We start from the raw sequence: 18,922 nt of genomic DNA, 5'->3' as shown, positions 1-18,922 counted from the left end.
TAGCTAAGAAGACATACAGATTGTGGACACATATGTAGTTTTTGATTATTTAATCTATCCTTTCCATTGGAAAATTGATAATCACTATATATTTCAGCACTTATTTTAGTTTTAAAGCAAAAAGATATCTGCCCAAAGAAATTTTTTGTCTAATCATTGACAGATATTCTAGTAATATAACTGATGTTTGCTTAATTTTTCAGTTGGCTAGATTAAAAATATTTTCATCAAAAGGAAAATGAGTTTTTTGTTGTTGTTGAGATGGAGTCTTGCTCTTTCGCCCAGGCCGGAGTGCTGTGGCGCGATCTTGGCTCACTGCAACCTCCGACTCCGTGGTTCAAGCGATTCTCCTGCCTCAGCCTCCTGAGTAGCTGGGATTACAGGCACCCGCCATCATGCCTGGCCAATTTTTGTATTTTTAGTAGAGACGGAGTTTCACTGTGTTGGCCAGGATTGTCTTGATCTCTTGACCTCATGATCCACCTGCTGCGGGCTCCCAAAGTGCTGGGATTATAGGCGTGAGCCACCGCGCCCAGCCAAAATGAGTTAATTTCTTAAACTGTGTTGGCAGATTAAAGTTTTATGGTTGATAAAATGTTGTTTTTCTACCATGCTCCTCTATTTTCAGAAAACTTGGTTACTTTTCTTAGAGCCATATTCTATAATCTATGAAAAAATTTTAGTTTTGGAACTTTTTTTTTTTTTTTTTGAGACGGAGTCTTGCTCTCTTGCCCATGCTGGAGTGCAGTGGTATGATCTTGGCCCACTGTAACCTCTGCCTTCTGGGTTCAAGCAATTCTCCTGCCTCAGCCTCCTGAGTAGCTGGGCTTACAGATGTGTGCCACCATGCCTGGCTAATTTTTGTATTTTTAGTAAAGACAGGGTTTCGCCGTGTTGGCCAGGCTGGTCTTGAACTCCTGACCTCAGGTGATCCACCTGCCTCAGCCTCCCAAAGTTCTGGGATTACAGGCGTGAGCCACTGTGCCCGGCCCTATTTTTAGAACATTTTTGAGGTGTTTTCTTTTTTTTTTTTTTTTTGAGACGGAGTCTCGCTGTCGCCCAGGCTGGAATGCAGTGGCACGATCTCGGCTCACTGCAAGCTCCGCCCCCGGGGTTCACGCCATTCTCCTGCCTCAGCCTCCCGCGTAGCTGGGACTGCAGGCGCCTGCCACCTCACCTGGCTAATTTTTTGTATTTTTTTTTTTTTTTTTTGAGGCGGAGTCTCGCTCTGCCGCCCAGGCTGGAGTGCAGTGGCGCGATCTCGGCTCACTGCAAGCTCCGCCTCCCGGGTTCACGCCATTCTCCTGCCTCAGCCTCTCCGAGTAGCTGGGACTACAGGCGCCCGCCACCACGCCCGGCTGATTTTTTTTATATTTTTAGTAGAGACGGGGTTTCACCGTGGTCTCGATCTCCTGACCTCGTGATCCGCCCGCCTCGGCCTCCCAAAGTGCTGGGATTACAGGCGTGAGCCACCGTGCCTGGCCTTTTGAGGTGTTTTCTAGGAAATTTATAAATCAGGATTATTTACCCTGATAAATCAGATTAAATTAACTTCCTTAAAAATTAACCATACCTTTTAGTTTTACATATTTGGACTTAATAGGTGAGCCCTTCTTTTTCTTAAATTTAAATTGGTGTTTTTAATATTCAACATACTATACTGCCTCTGCATACAACTAAGTGGAGAAAATAATGTTTATCAAATATGGCAGGTTTAATATATTTGTAAGGCAAATAACTCATTAACTTGATAAGAAAAACATTAAGATCCTGGTAGGTAAGTGGGCAAAGGATAGAAAAGATAATTCACCAATGAAGCACTAAGGTTAAGATATAGAGCAGAACATTTAATCCTGCTAGCATCTACCAAATTCAAATTAAAGCATACATTTTTTTCCTGTTAAATCAGCAAAAGTAGAAAGAATAGATAATATTAAGATACTTATGAAACGGGTAGGCCCTTCTTGGAAGACAATTTGACATTGTATTTCAAGAGCAGCATGTTCTTCACATTCTTTCGTTCAGTTTTAGCACACTTTGCAGATACTGTTCTAGGTAACCAAATAAGCAGAAATTCATAAATACAAATATGTTCATTTCAGTGTTATTTGTAATAGAGAAAATGGGACATAATATTGTATTGGTTATCTCTTGTTGTCTAACTCATAACCTCCCACCCCAATTTAAGCAGTTTAAAACACCAAACATTTGTGATCTCACACTTTCTGTATGTAAGGAATTTGGGAGCAGCTCATTTGGGTGATTTTGGCTCAATGTCTCTCATGAGGTTGCAGTCAGGATGTCAGGTAGAGCTGTAGTCCTATGAAGATTTGACTTGGTCTGGAGGATCTACTTGCAAGGGAATAGCTCACCCACATAGCTGTAGGCAGGCAGCTTCAGTTCTTTGCCACATGGACATCTATAGGATTGCTTGACTGTTCTTAGGACATGGCACCTGGATCCAAAGAGAGAGGAGAATGCGTTTTATAGCCTAGTCTCAGAAGTCACATATTGTCACTTTCACCACATATGATATTAGTTTAAAATAAGTCTCTAAGTCCCACCATACTCAATGGGAGAATAATTAATTTCCACATTTTGAAGAAAGGAGTATCAAAGAAATTTTGGATATGTTTTAAAACCACCACAAATGTCCAGCAGTTAAGTAAAGTAGGGCACAAAATTGAAGTTACAGTGATGATAGTAATAAAATTACTTATTAATGATTGTATTAGGATTTAGGGAGTAATGAGTTTTTCTTCTTATATTTTTCAAACTTTCTGTATTGTTACATGATTTTTATAAGAGACTAGTTCCTCTATATTCATAGGAAAATATAGTATTACTTATCACTGAGCTAACCATAGGCAGATCATGATCTTTCCCTTTGAGTTGTGATATAATTTTTTTCCTTTCTTTTTTTATTGTGGTAAAATATACATAACATAAAATTTACCATTACAACCATTTCTTAAGTGTACAGTTCATTGGTGTTAAGTACATTCATATTGTTGTACAACCATCACCACCATCCATTTCCAGACTTCTTTTCATTTTGCAAAACTGAAACCCATTAAACAGTAACTCCCCATTCTTCTCTTTTCCCAGCCCCTGACAACCACCATTCTACTTTCTGTCTCTCTGTTTTTGACTATTCTGACTGTCTCATGTAAGTGGAATCATACAGTATTTGTCTTTTTGTGATTAGCTTATTTCACTTAGTATAATGTCCTCAAGATTCTTTCATGTTATAGCACATATCAGATTTCCTTCCTTTTAAGGCTGAATAATATTCTATTTTATACATAAATATCATTTTGCTTATTCATTCATCTGTTGATAGACACTTGGGCTACTTCCACGTTAGCTACTATGAATAATGCTGCTTTGAACATGGTTGTACAAATAGTTCCTTGAGCCTCCACAAGTATTTTGGTTGTATACTATATTAGTCCATTCTCACACTGCTATAAATTATCCGAGACTGGGTAATTTATAAAGAAAAGATGTTTAATTGATTTACAGCTCTGCATGGCTGGGGAGGCCTCAGGAAACTTACAATCATGGCAGAAGGCACCTACCTCTTCACACAGTGGCAGGAGAGAGAATGAGTGCAATCAGGGAAAATGCCAGACGCTTATAAAACCATTAGATCTCATGAGACTCACTTACTATCATGAGAACAGCATAGGGGAAACTGCCCCCCTGATCCAATTACTTCTACCTGGTCCCGCCCATGACACTTGGGGATTATGGAGATTACAATTCAGGATGAGATTTGGGTGGGGACACAGAACCAAACCATATCATATATCTAGAAGTGGAATTGCTGGATCTTACAGTAATTCTAATTTTACTTTTTTTAGGAACTGCCACAGTGTTTTCCATAGTGACTGTATCATGCATTCCCACGAACAGCACACACGGGTTCTAGTTTTGCAAATCTTTGCCAGCTGTTATTATTTTGTGTGTTTTTGATAGTAGCCTGTCCTATTTACATCCTAATGGGTGTGAAGTAGTCATAATATAATTTTTAATGATTTATTTTTCTAAGGAAAAGTAAGATTATAAGATTGATGTTCGGTGAATACTGATGTGATTGCAGGTAAATTGGCAGGATGAGGAGCAGCAAATCAAAAGAGGTGCCTTTACCAAATCCAAGGAACTCTCAAAGCAAGGATACTGTTCAAGGTATGATTTTGTTTTTTTAAACAGAACGTAATACCTCATTTAGGTCATGTGTATTAAATTTTGGTCTAATAAATGAAAATTATACCTATGCTTTGATTTATAGAAAGTGGATAAATCATTTTAAAATTCTCTTATATTTTAAATATACATGGTGCTTCATGTTAAAAGACATCCTATGGTAAACTGTTTTGTAAAGCAGGAATCCTTTTTTAAAATGAAACAGTATATGTAAAATTTTTCAGAAATTCTGGCCTAATTTCAATAAATGGTATAGCCCTAATATAGTTACAGACTTATAACTCTAGGGGTACAGACTTATAGGGGTATAGATAATAGGGGTACAGATAATAATAGTAACAGTCTCATTGAATTCTTTTTAAAATAATGCATTAGAGGTAATTTTAAGGCATTGATATTTTTTGAGGGAGATTGACAAACTAGAGTACATCTGGAGGAAGATTATTAGGTTTGTGAGAGATCTGGAAATCAAGTCATATGAAGAGTAGTTGAAGGAAGTGGAAATACTTATCCTGGAGAAGGATGACTTATGGAAAATACACGACCTTAAACTATTTGAAGGGTTGTTATCTGAAAGACTGAATGAATTTTACCTATGTTTTTACTGGTAGATCAAAGTCTGGAATAGCTTCTAATCTTTTTCACATTATATTATAAAATACAGTACAATATAAAATTTTATATTTGTTCAGCTCATTGGGGTAAACTGAGGATGCTGCTTTTTTTTGGAGCTGTCTGATTCAGGTGTGAGTGGAAATGCCAGTCCAATGGTAGCAGTGTCTATTTACCTTTAAACGGTATGTTGAGAATGTTGGCTTAATAATCTTATAGATAAAAACCCATTTTGACTCAATATAATAAAGCATTTGCTGAGGAATTGTTCTGCCTAATAAGGTAGTTTTCAGACTTTTGAGTGCATTTGGGAGCTTATTAAAATTCAGATTCTGAGGTCTAATTCAGAGATTCTGGTTGATTGATATAGTAAATATCATTTTTTTTCCCAGCAGATATAACCACATCGTGGGATGCACTTTCTCAAACCAAGGCTGCTGTAAGTAGTTTTAGCTTCCATTTATTTATTTCTGGATTAAAATCAATTTCCCATTATGATTGAATAGATTAAAATTTTTTCCATACTGTTCTTTAAAATTTACTTTTATTTTTATTTTTTGTTAGAGAGATGGGGTCTCACTGTGTTGCTCAGGCTGGTCTTGAACTCCTGGGCTCAAGAGATCCTCTCTCTCTCTCTCTCTCTCTCTCTCTCTATATATATATATATATATATATATATACACACACACACACTATATATAATTATATTTTATATACATAATATATAAAATATAAAATGAACATAAGTGACAACTATTAAATGGTAAAATAATAAACAAGATACTACTTTAGGAATTAGGAGCATAAGCACCATGCCATATAAACTATTAAAATTGGCTGGTTGTGGTGGCTTACACCTGTAATCCTAGCACTTTGGGAGGTCGAGGTGGGTAGATAGCTTGAGCCCAGGAGTTTGAGATTAGCCTGGGCAACATGGCACAGCCCTGTCTCTACCAAAAAAACAAAATTTAGCCAGGCCTGGTGGTGTGCACCTATAGTCCCTGCCACTCAGGAGGCTGAGGCAGGAGGATTGTTTGAGTCCAGGGAGGTCGAGGCTTCGAGGTTGCAGTGACCCTTGATCGTGCCACTGCACCTTAGCCTGAATGACAGAGCAAGACCCTGTCTCAATAATAACAATAATTTGTACTGTTTATTCACCTTTAATAAATTTGTTCATTTGGTATGTGGAAAAGAGAATTTAGGCTGGATGCAGTGGCTCACCCTGTAATCCCAGCACTTTGGGAGGCCGAAGTGGGAGGATCGTTTTGAGCCCAGGCGTTCAAGACCAGCCTGTAAAACATGGCAAAACCCTGTCTCTACAAAAATACAAAAATTAGCTGGGTGTGGTGGCATGCGCCTGTGGTCCTAGCCACTCTGGAGGCTGAGGTGGGATGATTACCTGAGCCCAGGAGCTCAAGACTGCAGTGAGCTATGATCACACCACTGCTTTCTAGCCTGGGCGACAGAGTGAGATCCTGTCTCAAAAAAAAAAAAAAAAAAAAAAAAGAACGAAAATTTAAAACAGAGGATGAAGGTAGGGCTTTGTCTATGTAGAAGGCTCATTGTTAGAGAGGAAATGAAGGAAACCAACTTCTTGAATAGACTGTGAGTTATTCTTCCTTTGCAATTTGGATGCCCTTTATTTCTTTCTGTGGTCTGATTGCTCTAGCTAGGACTTCCAGTACTATGTTGAATAAGAGTGTTGAAAAAGTTACTTCTTTTTTGTATCAATAACAGGTTGTTTTTTTCTCTTACTACTGAAGAAGAATGACTATGGGCAACCTGTTCCCATTTGTGTTCTGGCCAATCTTGTCTAAAGTTTAGGAATCCAAATTTGGCAGGTGATGCATAGTTCATTCAAAGGGAAACCCTTTTCTTTTTAATTTGCTCTCTGGGCAGATTACTTTCCTAATATACCCTTATTTGTTTTCTGTGCCACCTGATTTTGAATCACCTATTTCTTTACTAAGTATTTCAGTGATATTTTCTGTCCTCTAATCTTTAGAACTAGTTTGAAAATAAATCTGGAAAAGGTGTTATAACCTAGATTTGGTCCCAATGTGGAGTCATATTTTGGCCCTATGAATATAGCAATATATATTCTCTCTCTTCTACCTGAGCGTTATGTTTTCTATAGTGTAGAAATAGTTTTTATCCCCCAACTTGGTGCTAAACTAATTTAGAGTTTAGCTCTAAGTTAATAACTGTTAATAGTTGTTTTTCAAAACCATTGGGTGTTTTTGAAGAACATTTAAGGATGATAAAGGAATATAAGTAGGGGAGACAGTCTGATGTAGAACTATTAATATATCAAAAATTATTCCAATTTTTAAAATACATTGGGATGCAAAAATCTGAAGGAAGGCTGGGTGCAGTGTCTCACGCCTGTAATCGCAGCACTTTGGGAGGCTGAGGCACGTGGATCACTTGAGCTCAGGAGTTCGAGATCAACCTGGACATTTGGGAACTTATTAAAATTCAGATTCTGAATTTTAAACTCCATCTCTACAAAAAAAATACAAAAATTAGCTGGGCATGGTGGTGTACATCTGTAGTCCTAGCTACTTGGGAGGCTGAGGTGGGAGGATCGCTTGAGCCCAGGAGGCAGAGGTTGCAGTTAGCTGAAATCATTTCATTGCACTCCAGCCTGGGTGACAGAGTGAGACCCTGTCTCCAAAAGAAAAAAAAAATCTGAAGGAAGATATATCAAAATTTTATATGAAGTGTCTATATGTGATGGAATTTTGATGATTTTAATTTTATTTTTTATATTGTTTCTGTTTTCCTAGTTTTTTGTTGTAAACGTGTAATACTTTACCATTTAGGAGAAAATGCCTTTCAGTCATTGAGAACATTGGTGGTTATAACCAAAAGTTGACTTATATTGCAGAGTGTGTGTGAAACCTGAATTCTATCTTGTGAATTTTGTCTTTATTGTGAAACTTACTTTATAGACATAAAACTGTAAAACACTGTGGCTGTTTGAGTACCTATAGTCCTAAATTTTGGTCCAGGTAAATAATTCTTTCATTTTTGCGTGTAAAATGCACAGGATGTATTCCATAATGGTATGTCACATATAAAGTCAGATAATTGACTGGGCATAGTGGCTCACGCATGTAATCCCAGCACTTTGGGAGGCCGAGGCGTGTGGATCACCTGGGGTCAGGAGTTCGAGACCAGCCTGGCCAACATGGGGAAACCCCGTCTCTACTAAAACTACAAAAATTAGCCTGGCGTGGTGGCACACGCCTGTAATCCCAGCCACTAGGGAGGCTGAGGGAGAATCTCTTGAACCTGTGAGGTGGAGGTTGCAAGTGACCCGAGATCATGCCACTGCACTCCACCCTGCACGATGGACAGAGACCGTCTCAAAAAAAAAAAAAAGTCAGATAATTTACTACTTTGAAAATACTCAACAATTTAAAAAATAGATCAACATGTCAAATGGAAACTCTTTGATATTCTTCAGAATCTTACTGATTTTCTTGGCTAAATTTGGGGAGCATTGTGCCAGATGTTATTACAGCTAAAGTAAAAAATGATGAAAAACAAATATTATAAGAAAGCATTCCTGAGTTTTTTTCTACTTTGGAAAAAGGTATTGGGCAATATACTTTTAAATAACCATGTAAATTGATGGTAGCTGGATTATTTACAGAATTAACTTATGTCTTATGATGGTGTTTAAACTTTAGCTGAGACACATTGAAAATAAATTAGAAGTAGCCCCTACAAGTACAGCTGTGTGTGATTCTGTCATGGATACCAAGAAGTCTTCTACAAGTGCTACCCGAAAAATAAGTAGAAAAGGTATGTATGAAGTTACTTCCAAATATATACATATATTAAATATGAATTTTGACAAAACAGCTAGATCTACAAGGGTGTGCCACCACACCTGGCTAATCTTTCCTTATCTTTTGTAGAGACAAAGTCTCTCTGTGCTGCCCCAGCTTGTCTTGAACTCCTGGCCTTAAGTAATCCTCCCATCTTGGACTCCTTTTAAAGTGCTGGGATTATAGGTGTAGCTACCACACTCTGCCTTAAATATAAGTTCTTGATGTAGTATTTTTGTTTTATTTTAATTTCTTCTTATAGTCTCGTGTTGCTTGCTTTTTTGTCAGAGACACTGGCATTTAATTTTTTTCCTTTGATATTTGGTAGCCATGAAGCAGCCTCGTGTTCAGTAACTGTAGATGGTGTTTTCACCGTCTTTTGATCAGGAACTTTAGCACTATTGCATCACCCTTGACAATGAGTTTTCATTTGCTTTTAATGATGAGAGTTTCATTTTGAGGTTATGTATGTCTGATTTTTTTTTTTTCAATTCACAGATATATAGCACTTTGGAAATGAAATTTAGTTGACTTAATGTATATTTTTCTTGGGATTTAAAATCATAAATGGAATCTTTCATGTGGTGACTGTCATAAATTGATACAATGCAAATATTTTCTTGGGTTACCTTTTGTATTTTGATTCTGTGGTTTCTTTCTTTTCTTTTTTTTTTTTTTTGAGACAGAGTCTCAGTCTGTCGCCCAGGCTGAAGTGCAGTGGCATGATCTCTACTCACTGCAACCTCTGCGTCCGGGGTTCACGCGATTCTCCTGAGTAGCCACGCCACCAGGCCTGGCTAATTTTTGTGTTTTTAGAAGAGATAGGGTTTCACCATGTTGGTCAGGCTGGTCTCCAACTCCTGACCTCGTGATCTGCCCGCCTTGGCCTCCCAAAGTGCAGGGATTACAGGCGTGAGCCACCATGCCAGGCCATTCTGTGGTTTCTTAATTGGTGGGTGAAAACCTCCAGGTCAGTACTCTCTACCTAAACTGTGAGATATATATATATATGTGTGTGTGTATATATATACATATATATATATATATTTTTTTTAAACCTGGGAGTTTGTTAGGTTGTATCTGATACTTCTCTTTTAGGTGAGTGAGAGCCATGACAAAAATAAATTTTATATGTAGAATTTTATTTTGCATTGTTTGCTCAGAATACAATTTCTCGATCAATGGAGTTACTTTAACAATTTAACCTGAGTGTTTTTCATGTACTTATATAATATCCAACTAGAGATACTAGAGATAACTTATATAATATCCAACTGTTAGAAATAATAGATACCTAATTTTTTTTTAAGATACCAGCCTAATTCAGAGGCAGTTGTATTTTATATTATATGTTCTCACAGATTTCCTTTTCCTTCAGATGGTAGATACCTGGATAATTCTTGGGTTAATGCTCCAATCTCCAAATCCTCTAAATCACGAAAAGAGAAATCTCGTAGTCCTCTGAGAGCCACCACCCTGGAGAGTAATGTGAAGAAAAATAATCGTGTGGAATTTCGTGAACCTTTGGTTTCTTACAGGTTAGTATTGAGAAAAAAAAAAAAAAGGTATCAAATAGGTTTAGCCTGTAATATTTACAGTAAGGGTATACTTTGTTTTCTGAGTTTTTTATAGCACTCTGGTTGTGAAATAGTATAATACTCTAGTATTACTACCTTTTTCATTCTCCACAAAAGATGGCTACAAAAGATAGTGCAAACATGAAATACTGACTGCAGTAGCCTCTTCTACAGATAAATATTTGAGGGGGAAGAAATAGTTGCCTCAAGCCACCTTTACTGTAATAAATATGTTTCCTAGAAACAAATTATTCCATCTCTGGAAGTGTGGCTTTTTTGTTTCTACTTAATATCTCAGATCATTTATTGTATATAGTAAACATTATATTGCTTACTTTTTTTCTTTTTTTTTGGGTAGCATTAATTAGTCACATAAAATTCCTATCTTATTGAGAATGTGAGTTGATTTGTTGTTTTATTTTGTTGCCAGTGGCTTTTAGCAACTTAGATGTTCGAGATTGATGTATGAATTTTGATAGCATAGATGATATAAAATGCTTTGCATTTTTGTTAACATAGCTTAAGATATTCAACTGATAAACTTACAGAATTTTGTATTTGAGGGACACTTTACTAATGATTTCAGTGCATTCATGCTCTTAGTATGGCAAATATTAATAAGTAATAAACACTGGGCCTGTTGTTTTGTTTCATTTGGAAGCATTTTTTGGTGTTTTAAACACAAATCAAGAAGTTTCATGATGATACTTAGTAGTTCTAGGTATATGTACTCTTAAATTTTACATACCTTGAGAGATGGAGGTGGATTGTCAGTTCAATGTTTAATATGTTGCATTTGGTGCAATTTTGAATTATCTAGGTGGAAATATTAAGTAGGCATTTAAAAATTTGGGTAAGAATGTATGTGGGATGGTCAGGGCTGAGAATATAAATCTGGGAGTTATCACTAGTATCGAAGCACTAGAAGTTCTGGAAAAAATATAGAAAGAAGGTCAGGGGTATAATCTGGGTAAAGTTCAGAGTTAAAAAAAAAAGGAGAAGGGAAAAGTTTGAAGAAGAATAATCAAAGTTCAGAATCTCTAAACACACAGATATTAAGCAACTTGCCTAGAGACATAATCATTACCAGAATTGAGACTGAGTTGCTCACTTTATATTTATGTTCAATGCTCTTCCTGTAAATAATACTACTTTACATTTAAAAGTATGTAAATTATGGTTTTTTGTTTTTGAGACAAGGTCTTGCTCTGTTGCCCAGGCTGGAGTGCAGTGGCATAATCATGGCTCACTGCAACCTCCACCTTCTGGACTCAGGCGATTCTCTCACCTCAGCTTCCTAGCTGAGGCTTACAGGTGCTAGCTACCATGACCGACTAATTTTTTTTTTGTATTTTTGATAGAGGCGGGGTTTCACCATATTGCCCAGGGTGGTCTTGAACTCATGGGCTCAAGTGATCTGCCTGCCTCAGCCTCGCAAAATGCTTGGATTACAGTTGTGAGCCACTGTGGCTGCCCTGTAAATTATGTATCTTTTAAGAAAAGAAAAAAATACCCAGAAGATAGCTGTGAATGGAATACCCTCCACCTGGTGGATTCCATTCCTCACTTAAAACCCTTATTACTTTCTGTGGGAAAAATGGCCAGATCTGTTTCTACCCCACTCCCATTTTCCCGACCTAGTTCATCATCCCTCTCTGCTCCCAAAGTACTGTGTAACTTCCTCTATTAAAACATTTTCAGGTTGCATTACGTTTTGGTTCCATATCTGCCTATTAGTCTATCTAAGGATGTAAATCTTACTCTCAAGGCATTCGCTTAATGCCTAGCATGTACTAAATATTAAATAAATATTTTTTCCTAAAATATTACCAGGAAAAATTTCAAATTTACAGAAAAGTTGAAAGAATTGTATAGTGAACATCCTTGTATGTATTCAGTAAATATTTAATGAGTGAGTGAATGAAAGACTGTATGAAATTACTTTTTGTTGGGGGTGTTAATTTTCTATCCTCTTTTGAGAGTGGGACATGGTCTGTAACCTAACATTTTATGTTTTATTTTCTGCGTGTGCTAATTTTAGAACTAAATTATTTTAACCGTGAATTGTTGCAGTCTTGTTAATATAGTGAAAATAATCATATTTAGCCTTGGTCTCTGATGGTAGCCACAGGACTCATTTCACAGCCCCATCTCTTTCTTTTTTTTCCTTTTTCTTTTTTTTTTTTTTTTTTTTGAGACAGTGTCTCACTCTGTTGCCCAGGCTGGAATCTGGTGGCCCAATCACAGCTAACTACCGCCTTGATCTCCTGGGCTCAAGCCATCCTCCCACCTCAGCCTCCCGAGTAGCTGGGACTACAGACAAGTGCCACCACTCCCAGCTAATTTTTGTATTTTTTGTAGAGACAGGTTTTTGCCGTGTTGCCTAGGCTGGTCTCATACTCCTGGGCTCAAGCAATCTGCCCACCTTGGTCTCTCCAAGTGCTGAGATTACAGGTGTGAGCCACCACACCTGGCGATCCCCATCTTTTTCAATAATCGACCACTCAGAACAGGGTCTAAAGTTTTTTGGGTTATGGACCCCAGTGAGAATCTGACAAAAGCTGTAGACTGTTTTCTTAGAAAAATGCACATGCTCATATGGTCTCAGTAGAAACAGTTACTATGTTATGTTGTCGTGGCCTTAAGAATCTTTGTAGTACTTAGGGTTTTATGCTTTTACCTGAAATGCCCTAAATCAGATCAGTGCTATACAATAGAACCATTAATGTGAGCCACACATGTAATTTCAACATTTTTAGTAGTCACACACAAAAAAGATATTTTACATTCCTAAATGTTTAGAACCCAGTATGTAGCTTACATTACAGCAGCTCTTAATTTCGATTAGCCACGTATCATGTGCTCAATAGCCATATGTGGCTAGTGGCTGCTGTTTCAGACGTTCAGGTCCAGCCTGTTGTTAGGTCTGGTTTTAGAATTTTCTTGACTTTTTTTCATGATTCATGTGCTCTTCTCACTGCTGAAACATTTGTCTTCATTAGCCTCCCTTTTCATAAAGTGCTTTCCTAAAATAAGGCTCAGCCAGGCACAATGGCTCACACCTGTAATACCAGCACTTTGGAAGGCCGAAGCAGGCAGATCACCTGAGGTCAGGAGTTCAAGACCAGCCTGGCCAACCAACATGGTGAAACCCTGTCTGTACTAAAAATAGAAAAGTTAGCCAGGCGTGATGGCACACACCTGTAATCCCAGCTACTCGGGAGGGTGAGGCAGGAGAATCGCTTGAACCCGGGAGGCAGAGGTTGCAGTGAGCAAGATCGCGGCACTGCACTCCAGCCCGGGTGACAGAACGAGAATCCTTCTCAAAAATCAATCAATCTAAAATAAGGCTTATTAGAATGACATGTAAAATAAAAATAGTCTGTGGAGGAAGATTTTTGCTAGTGTTTTCTATGAGCAGAGAATATGGACTTGTGAGAGGTACTTTGGCTTTGCCTAGCCTTCTGTGCTTACTCCTGGTTTTCTAGATACGCTTTACAAAGTTCGAAGCTGCCAAAAAGTACTTTGTGGTTAACAGATTTAACTACTAACCACATTTATTTGGAGGAAAATATTTATTGTACTTCCACTTTATTTCTACCCCCAGTCTATTTATTAATTTGGTTCCTTATTTAGAAGTGACATATATGAAATGCCAGTATTTGAGAACTTTTTTCCCTGGTACTTAAGATTTTATAGAGTAGCAAATAACACATTTTATTGACAAATGTCAAGTGAATACCCAAAGTCAGATTATCATCCTGTTTTCTGGAGTTCTTAGGAAATCTCTTTACGTATCTTTTGCATATTTCTTATTTTATAATATGCAGATTATTATTTAGATTATTTGCCATTTTACTTGATAGAGGGGGTATTGAGCGTTGAGTCATAATATTATTAATGGTTATTTTGCAGTCTTTAACTTACTGGAATTTCTAGGTTTTTTATTTTTTGGTTTCTAATGCTAGCTTAGAGTTCTCACTCAGTTTGTATGACTGGTTTCAATTTGACTAGTTTTTGTACTTTTATGAAAAGCTTTTAAAAAGATTTAGCTTTAAAATTGACAAGTAGAAACTACATATGTATAGTGTACAGCTTAATGTTTTGATATATATATACCTTGTGGAATGGCTAAATCAAGTTATTTAACATGTATTACCTCATATTCTTATTTTTTTGTGGTGAGAACACTTAAAATCTACTCTTAGCAATTTTCAAGTATACAATATATTATTAAACATAGTCACAGAGCTTATTATTTTTTATTATAGGGAAATCCATGGTGCACCTTCCAGTTTCAGTTCCAGCCATCTGGAGTCAAAGCATGTATACTGTGTAGATGTTAATGAAGAAAAGACTGAGAGCGGTAACTGGATGATAGGCAATCGAGAAGAACGGAATATACGGAGCTGTGATTTTGAGAGCTCCCAATCATCTGTCATCAATGATACAGTTGTTAGGTTTTTAAATGATCGACCAGCAATTGATGCATTGCAAAATTCTGAATGTTTGATTAGGATGGGAGCTTCTATGAGAACTGAGGAAGAAATGCCTAACAGAACAAAAGGAAGTGAGAACAATTTGAAGCTTTCTGTGAATAACATGGCCCATGATACTGATCCAAAAGCGTTACGACTAACTGACTCTTCTCCATCCTCTACTAGTACTTCTAATTCCCAAAGATTAGATATTCTAAAGAGGCAACAACATGATGTCAAACTGGAAAAACTTAAGGAACGGATTAGAAAACAGTGGGATCACTCAGAAGAAACAAATGCCCGGGGCCAGAAGCTGGGTCATATTGACCATCCAGTAATGGTTGTTAATGTTGATAACTCAGTAACAGCAAAAGTCAGAAAAGTGGCAACAGCACCACCTGCTCCAGCATATAAAGGTTTGTAATCAGTCTTTATATCTTCCTCTCCCTGCTTCTTTGTTCTTCTTTCTCCCTAGGGTATATTTGAATAGAGAGGATCATCTTTAGAACAGGATGTTATTCTTGACTGCGTAAGCACTTTGGGGGGCCGAGGTGGGCGGATCATGAGGTCAGGAGATCAAGACCATCCTGGCTAACACGGTAAAACCCCGTCTCTACTAAAAATACAAAAAAAATTAGCCAGGCATGGTGGTGGGCCCCCGTAGTCCCAACTACTCGGGAGGCTGAGGCAGGAGAATGCTGTGAACCCAGGAGGCAGAGGTTACAGTGAGCCGAGATCTCACCACTGCACTCCAGCATGGGGCGACAGAGTGAGACTCCGTCTCAAAAAAAAAAAAAATTATTTCAACATATATGTTAAAAATACAGATTCCTAGATCCAACACTAGTCCTAAGTCAGATTTTCTGGGGCTGGGGTCCAGAGTTGGAATTTTTAATTAGTCCTTCAGGGGATTCTTGTGGTTCAAGAACCACTATATATGAACATTTACTAAGTTATACAAATAATAATTGATACTATTTTCAGAGAACTGAAAGAATAATGCCTTTATGCTGCCATTGTATTTGGATTGTTATTAGGAATTATTTCAAAAGTGATATTTAAAAGATAACTCCATTTCCAGTAAATATTTGAGTACAGAATATTTTGGCACTGGCATTGATCCTGTTGATATTTTAACCTTCAGATTTTAACATGAATGATTTGCCATCCTCATATTTAAGAAAACAATATTTAAATCACATTTATGCCAACATTGGTATTTTTTCATTAGAAAGTGCTCTTCAGAGCTTTTTTTTTTTTAAAGCCAACTCAAATTTTTATATATAGTGGTTTTAAGGGGTTTCTATTTTTCTATTTTTATTTTTATGTTCCTGAAATTATTTTCACAGGGTCATCCATGTAAAGTTTTTAATGAAGGCTGATTTCTTGATTAGTTTAATTCATGTTAGATTTTTGTTACTTAAACTTCTGCCAGAGTAGCCTTTTTAATGTTTTTGTGGGTATTTTTTCCAATTTTAGTTTTTGTATATATGCTTAGGCAGATCAAAATATTATATAATAATTTGTTTTTTCTATTAATTTCTTTTTTTTTTTTTTGAGACAGAGTAACTCTGTTGCCCAGGCTGGAGTACAGTGGCATGATCTCGGCCCACTGCAACCTCTGCCTCCCGGGTTCAAGCAGTTCTGCCTCAGCCTCCCGAGTAGCTGGGATTACAGGCACCTACCACCATGCCCAGCTAATTTTTGTATTTTTAGTAGAGACAGGGTTTCAACATGTTGGCCAGGCTGGTCTTGAACTCTTGATCTCAGATGATCTGCTTGCCTCGGCCTCCCAAAGTGCTGGGATTACAGGCGTGAATCACCACGCCCAGCCTGTTTCTTCTGTTAATTTTAAGTAACTAACAATCTAGGGCACTTTTTTTATTGTAATCAGTTTTGTTTTGTATTTCTGTATCGACTCTAATTTTTCTCTAACAAGTTTTGCAGTTTTTTATAGTCCTAAGGCATCTTTAGTCATTTTTCTCTAAAACACATCTACTGCATACAGTTTTTGCCAATTAGTTTTATTTTGTATTGCTTACTATGTTTTTGCTAGTGATCTTCATTGTGAATTAGATAAAAATGGATAATTTGCATTTCATTCTAGCTAATTTGTGAGAAAATTGTAATCAATTCACTTTAGAATACTGAAGAATTGCTGTTGTCCAATATTATAATTAATAATATTTTTTATTAATAACTTATTAACACAATTCTTTAATATTTTTCTAGTCATTTGTGTATCACATCCATGCTATTGGCACAGCACATAGCAAATGGCGAGGTCAAAATATTCTTTGTTGGTTCCAAGATAGTGATTACCCGAAATCTTTGCTGTAATTAAGTACAGACCCATTAAGTACAGATTACACATTCAAGTTTTGTTCTTTATACAAGTCAAAGTTCTGAAATGCCAATGATTATTCCACTAAGAAAAAGTTAAAATGTTCAATTTGAATTCATATTTTGTAATAATTTATAAAAACCTAAAAGTTAAAAACAATTTTATAGAATGAAAGTGAAAATCTTAGATATAACTTTCTTTGAGTTGATGACTGGATTTCCCATAATCCTTTTAGTATTTTTTTAATGTGCTAGTTTTTATATTAAAATATTTTATAAATATAACTTTTGGAGGGGTTACTTTAAAAAAGGTAGCAAACATTTGAGAACTCATTATAGAATATGGCTTCCAATGTCCTAAGCAGTGGATTTTTTTTCCCAACAATGAAAAACTGTTTTTCTGCCAACTTTTTGGTAGTATAAATTAAAAGCATCTTAAAATACTGTATTCTAAAGTGATGTTTTAAGTTTGTTTAAAGACATAATAAATTCATTTTGTTTGCAGTCCAAAAGATGAGTGTACCTTGAAAAGTTCTGTCACTCTTGTGCTTGGCCCTCTTTCTGGAGGTTACTTGTGTTAATAATTTGTATATCCTTCCAGAAATAACTTTTGCAAACATAAGCAAATAGGAGTATGTGTGTATTGTGTGTCTGTGTATTTATTTATTTTCTTGCTCTTTTTATACAGTTATTAGCATACTAAACTCATTTTGCACCTTGGTTTTTTATTTATTTTTTTTAAAAAGAAACCTAAGAAGCACTCTATGATTCTGCTTTAAAAATTTGAAATGGTGAACACGAACGGTGTTTATATGATTCTTTCTTCTACTATATTTGGTTGTTTGCATATTTTTTTCTTCCTGGTATAAATGCCTATGAAGATAAAGAGCCTATCTTGGTCACCCTTATTTTATCTCAGAACCTAGTACAGTGTTATGGATATAAGTAAGTGCACAGTAAGTTTTTTATTCTATTCAATAAATTTAACCAGTAAGAAAAAAGTGGACAAAGAAATGGAAATAAAGACTTGGGGACAGAAAGAGAAACTGATGTAGATAGTGAAATCTTAAAGTTAACATATAAGATGCAAATGCAAAGAAAGACTCTCATAGGGATAAATGTTTCTTGAAGAGGAGAGGAGAAAAAGAGGGTTAAATGTTGAGCAGTGGGATTAGGTGATGGTGAAAAGTTGAGAAAGACAGAAATACATTTGCATAGAACTGCCACACTTTTTTTTTTTGAAAGTTTTTACAGTTTATTAATCCTCATGAAAAATCTGCAGTTATCACAGATAAAGTCATTGCAGAATCTTTACTCCTGTTTTTAGCCTTTGCAGCCCCCCTAACTTTCTTCATTCCGTTCTTGTGTTCCTTTTGCTGTTTCCTTGGGGTCTTTTTTTCTCTCATATAGGCCATGTCTTGAAAGTCTGTTTGGTCTCATTTTTCATTGCATAATCCAAGGAATCAGAAATCATGCTGAAGCCATTTGTCTTGTCACCAGCAAAATGGGTTCTGAATCCAAATACAGAGATGACATTGGTGTGGCTTTGTACATTTGGGCTAGTTTTCCCCAAATTTCTGTCTTTGGTACTGTTCCCTTTCCAGGGTGAAGGACATCTATGACTGTTTGTGCTCCCTGAGGTAGTTGATTGATCATGAACTTCCTAGTACAAATACTTACTGTGTCATTCATGATGGCGGTCAGTCCTCAGGCAGCCAGGCGGAATCGCCACACTTTTTTAATGGCAAACTATATTTTGCAAAACTGAACACTATGTTTTTTGTTTTTTTTTTTTTTTTGAGACGGAGTCTCGCTCTGTTGCCCAGGCTGGAGTGCAGTGGCACAATCTCGGCTCACTGCAAGC

At 36.7% G+C, this 18,922-nt stretch overlaps 1 protein-coding gene and 1 pseudogene across 5 annotated transcripts in view; one reads left to right on the top strand and one right to left on the bottom strand.

The window, feature by feature from the left end:
- The window catches only part of CEP350 (centrosomal protein 350), a 175,956-nt gene that overhangs the window by 28,367 nt on the left and 128,667 nt on the right, over window positions 1-18,922 (top strand). For 4 of the 5 annotated variants that reach the window (XM_030823923.1, XM_030823921.1, XM_030823920.1 and 1 more), the window contains exons 2-6: window positions 4,106-4,191; window positions 5,214-5,260; window positions 8,520-8,634; window positions 10,039-10,198; window positions 14,509-15,131. In XM_030823923.1, coding sequence (XP_030679783.1) covers window positions 4,119-4,191; window positions 5,214-5,260; window positions 8,520-8,634; window positions 10,039-10,198; window positions 14,509-15,131 — 1,018 coding nt within the window. In that variant the 5' untranslated portion in view covers window positions 4,106-4,118. The remainder of the gene's footprint in view (window positions 1-4,105; window positions 4,192-5,213; window positions 5,261-8,519; window positions 8,635-10,038; window positions 10,199-14,508; window positions 15,132-18,922) is intronic. The other variant, XM_030823922.1, reaches the window with a different exon arrangement.
- LOC105740559 lies at window positions 17,919-18,780 on the bottom strand (annotated as a pseudogene).

Source organism: Nomascus leucogenys, chromosome 12 (genome assembly GCF_006542625.1).
Source record: "Nomascus leucogenys isolate Asia chromosome 12, Asia_NLE_v1, whole genome shotgun sequence".
NCBI classification, from domain to species: domain Eukaryota; kingdom Metazoa; phylum Chordata; class Mammalia; order Primates; family Hylobatidae; genus Nomascus; species Nomascus leucogenys.
The sequence above is the reverse complement of the archived record's forward strand: the minus strand, read 5'-3'. Positions and strand labels throughout refer to the sequence as shown.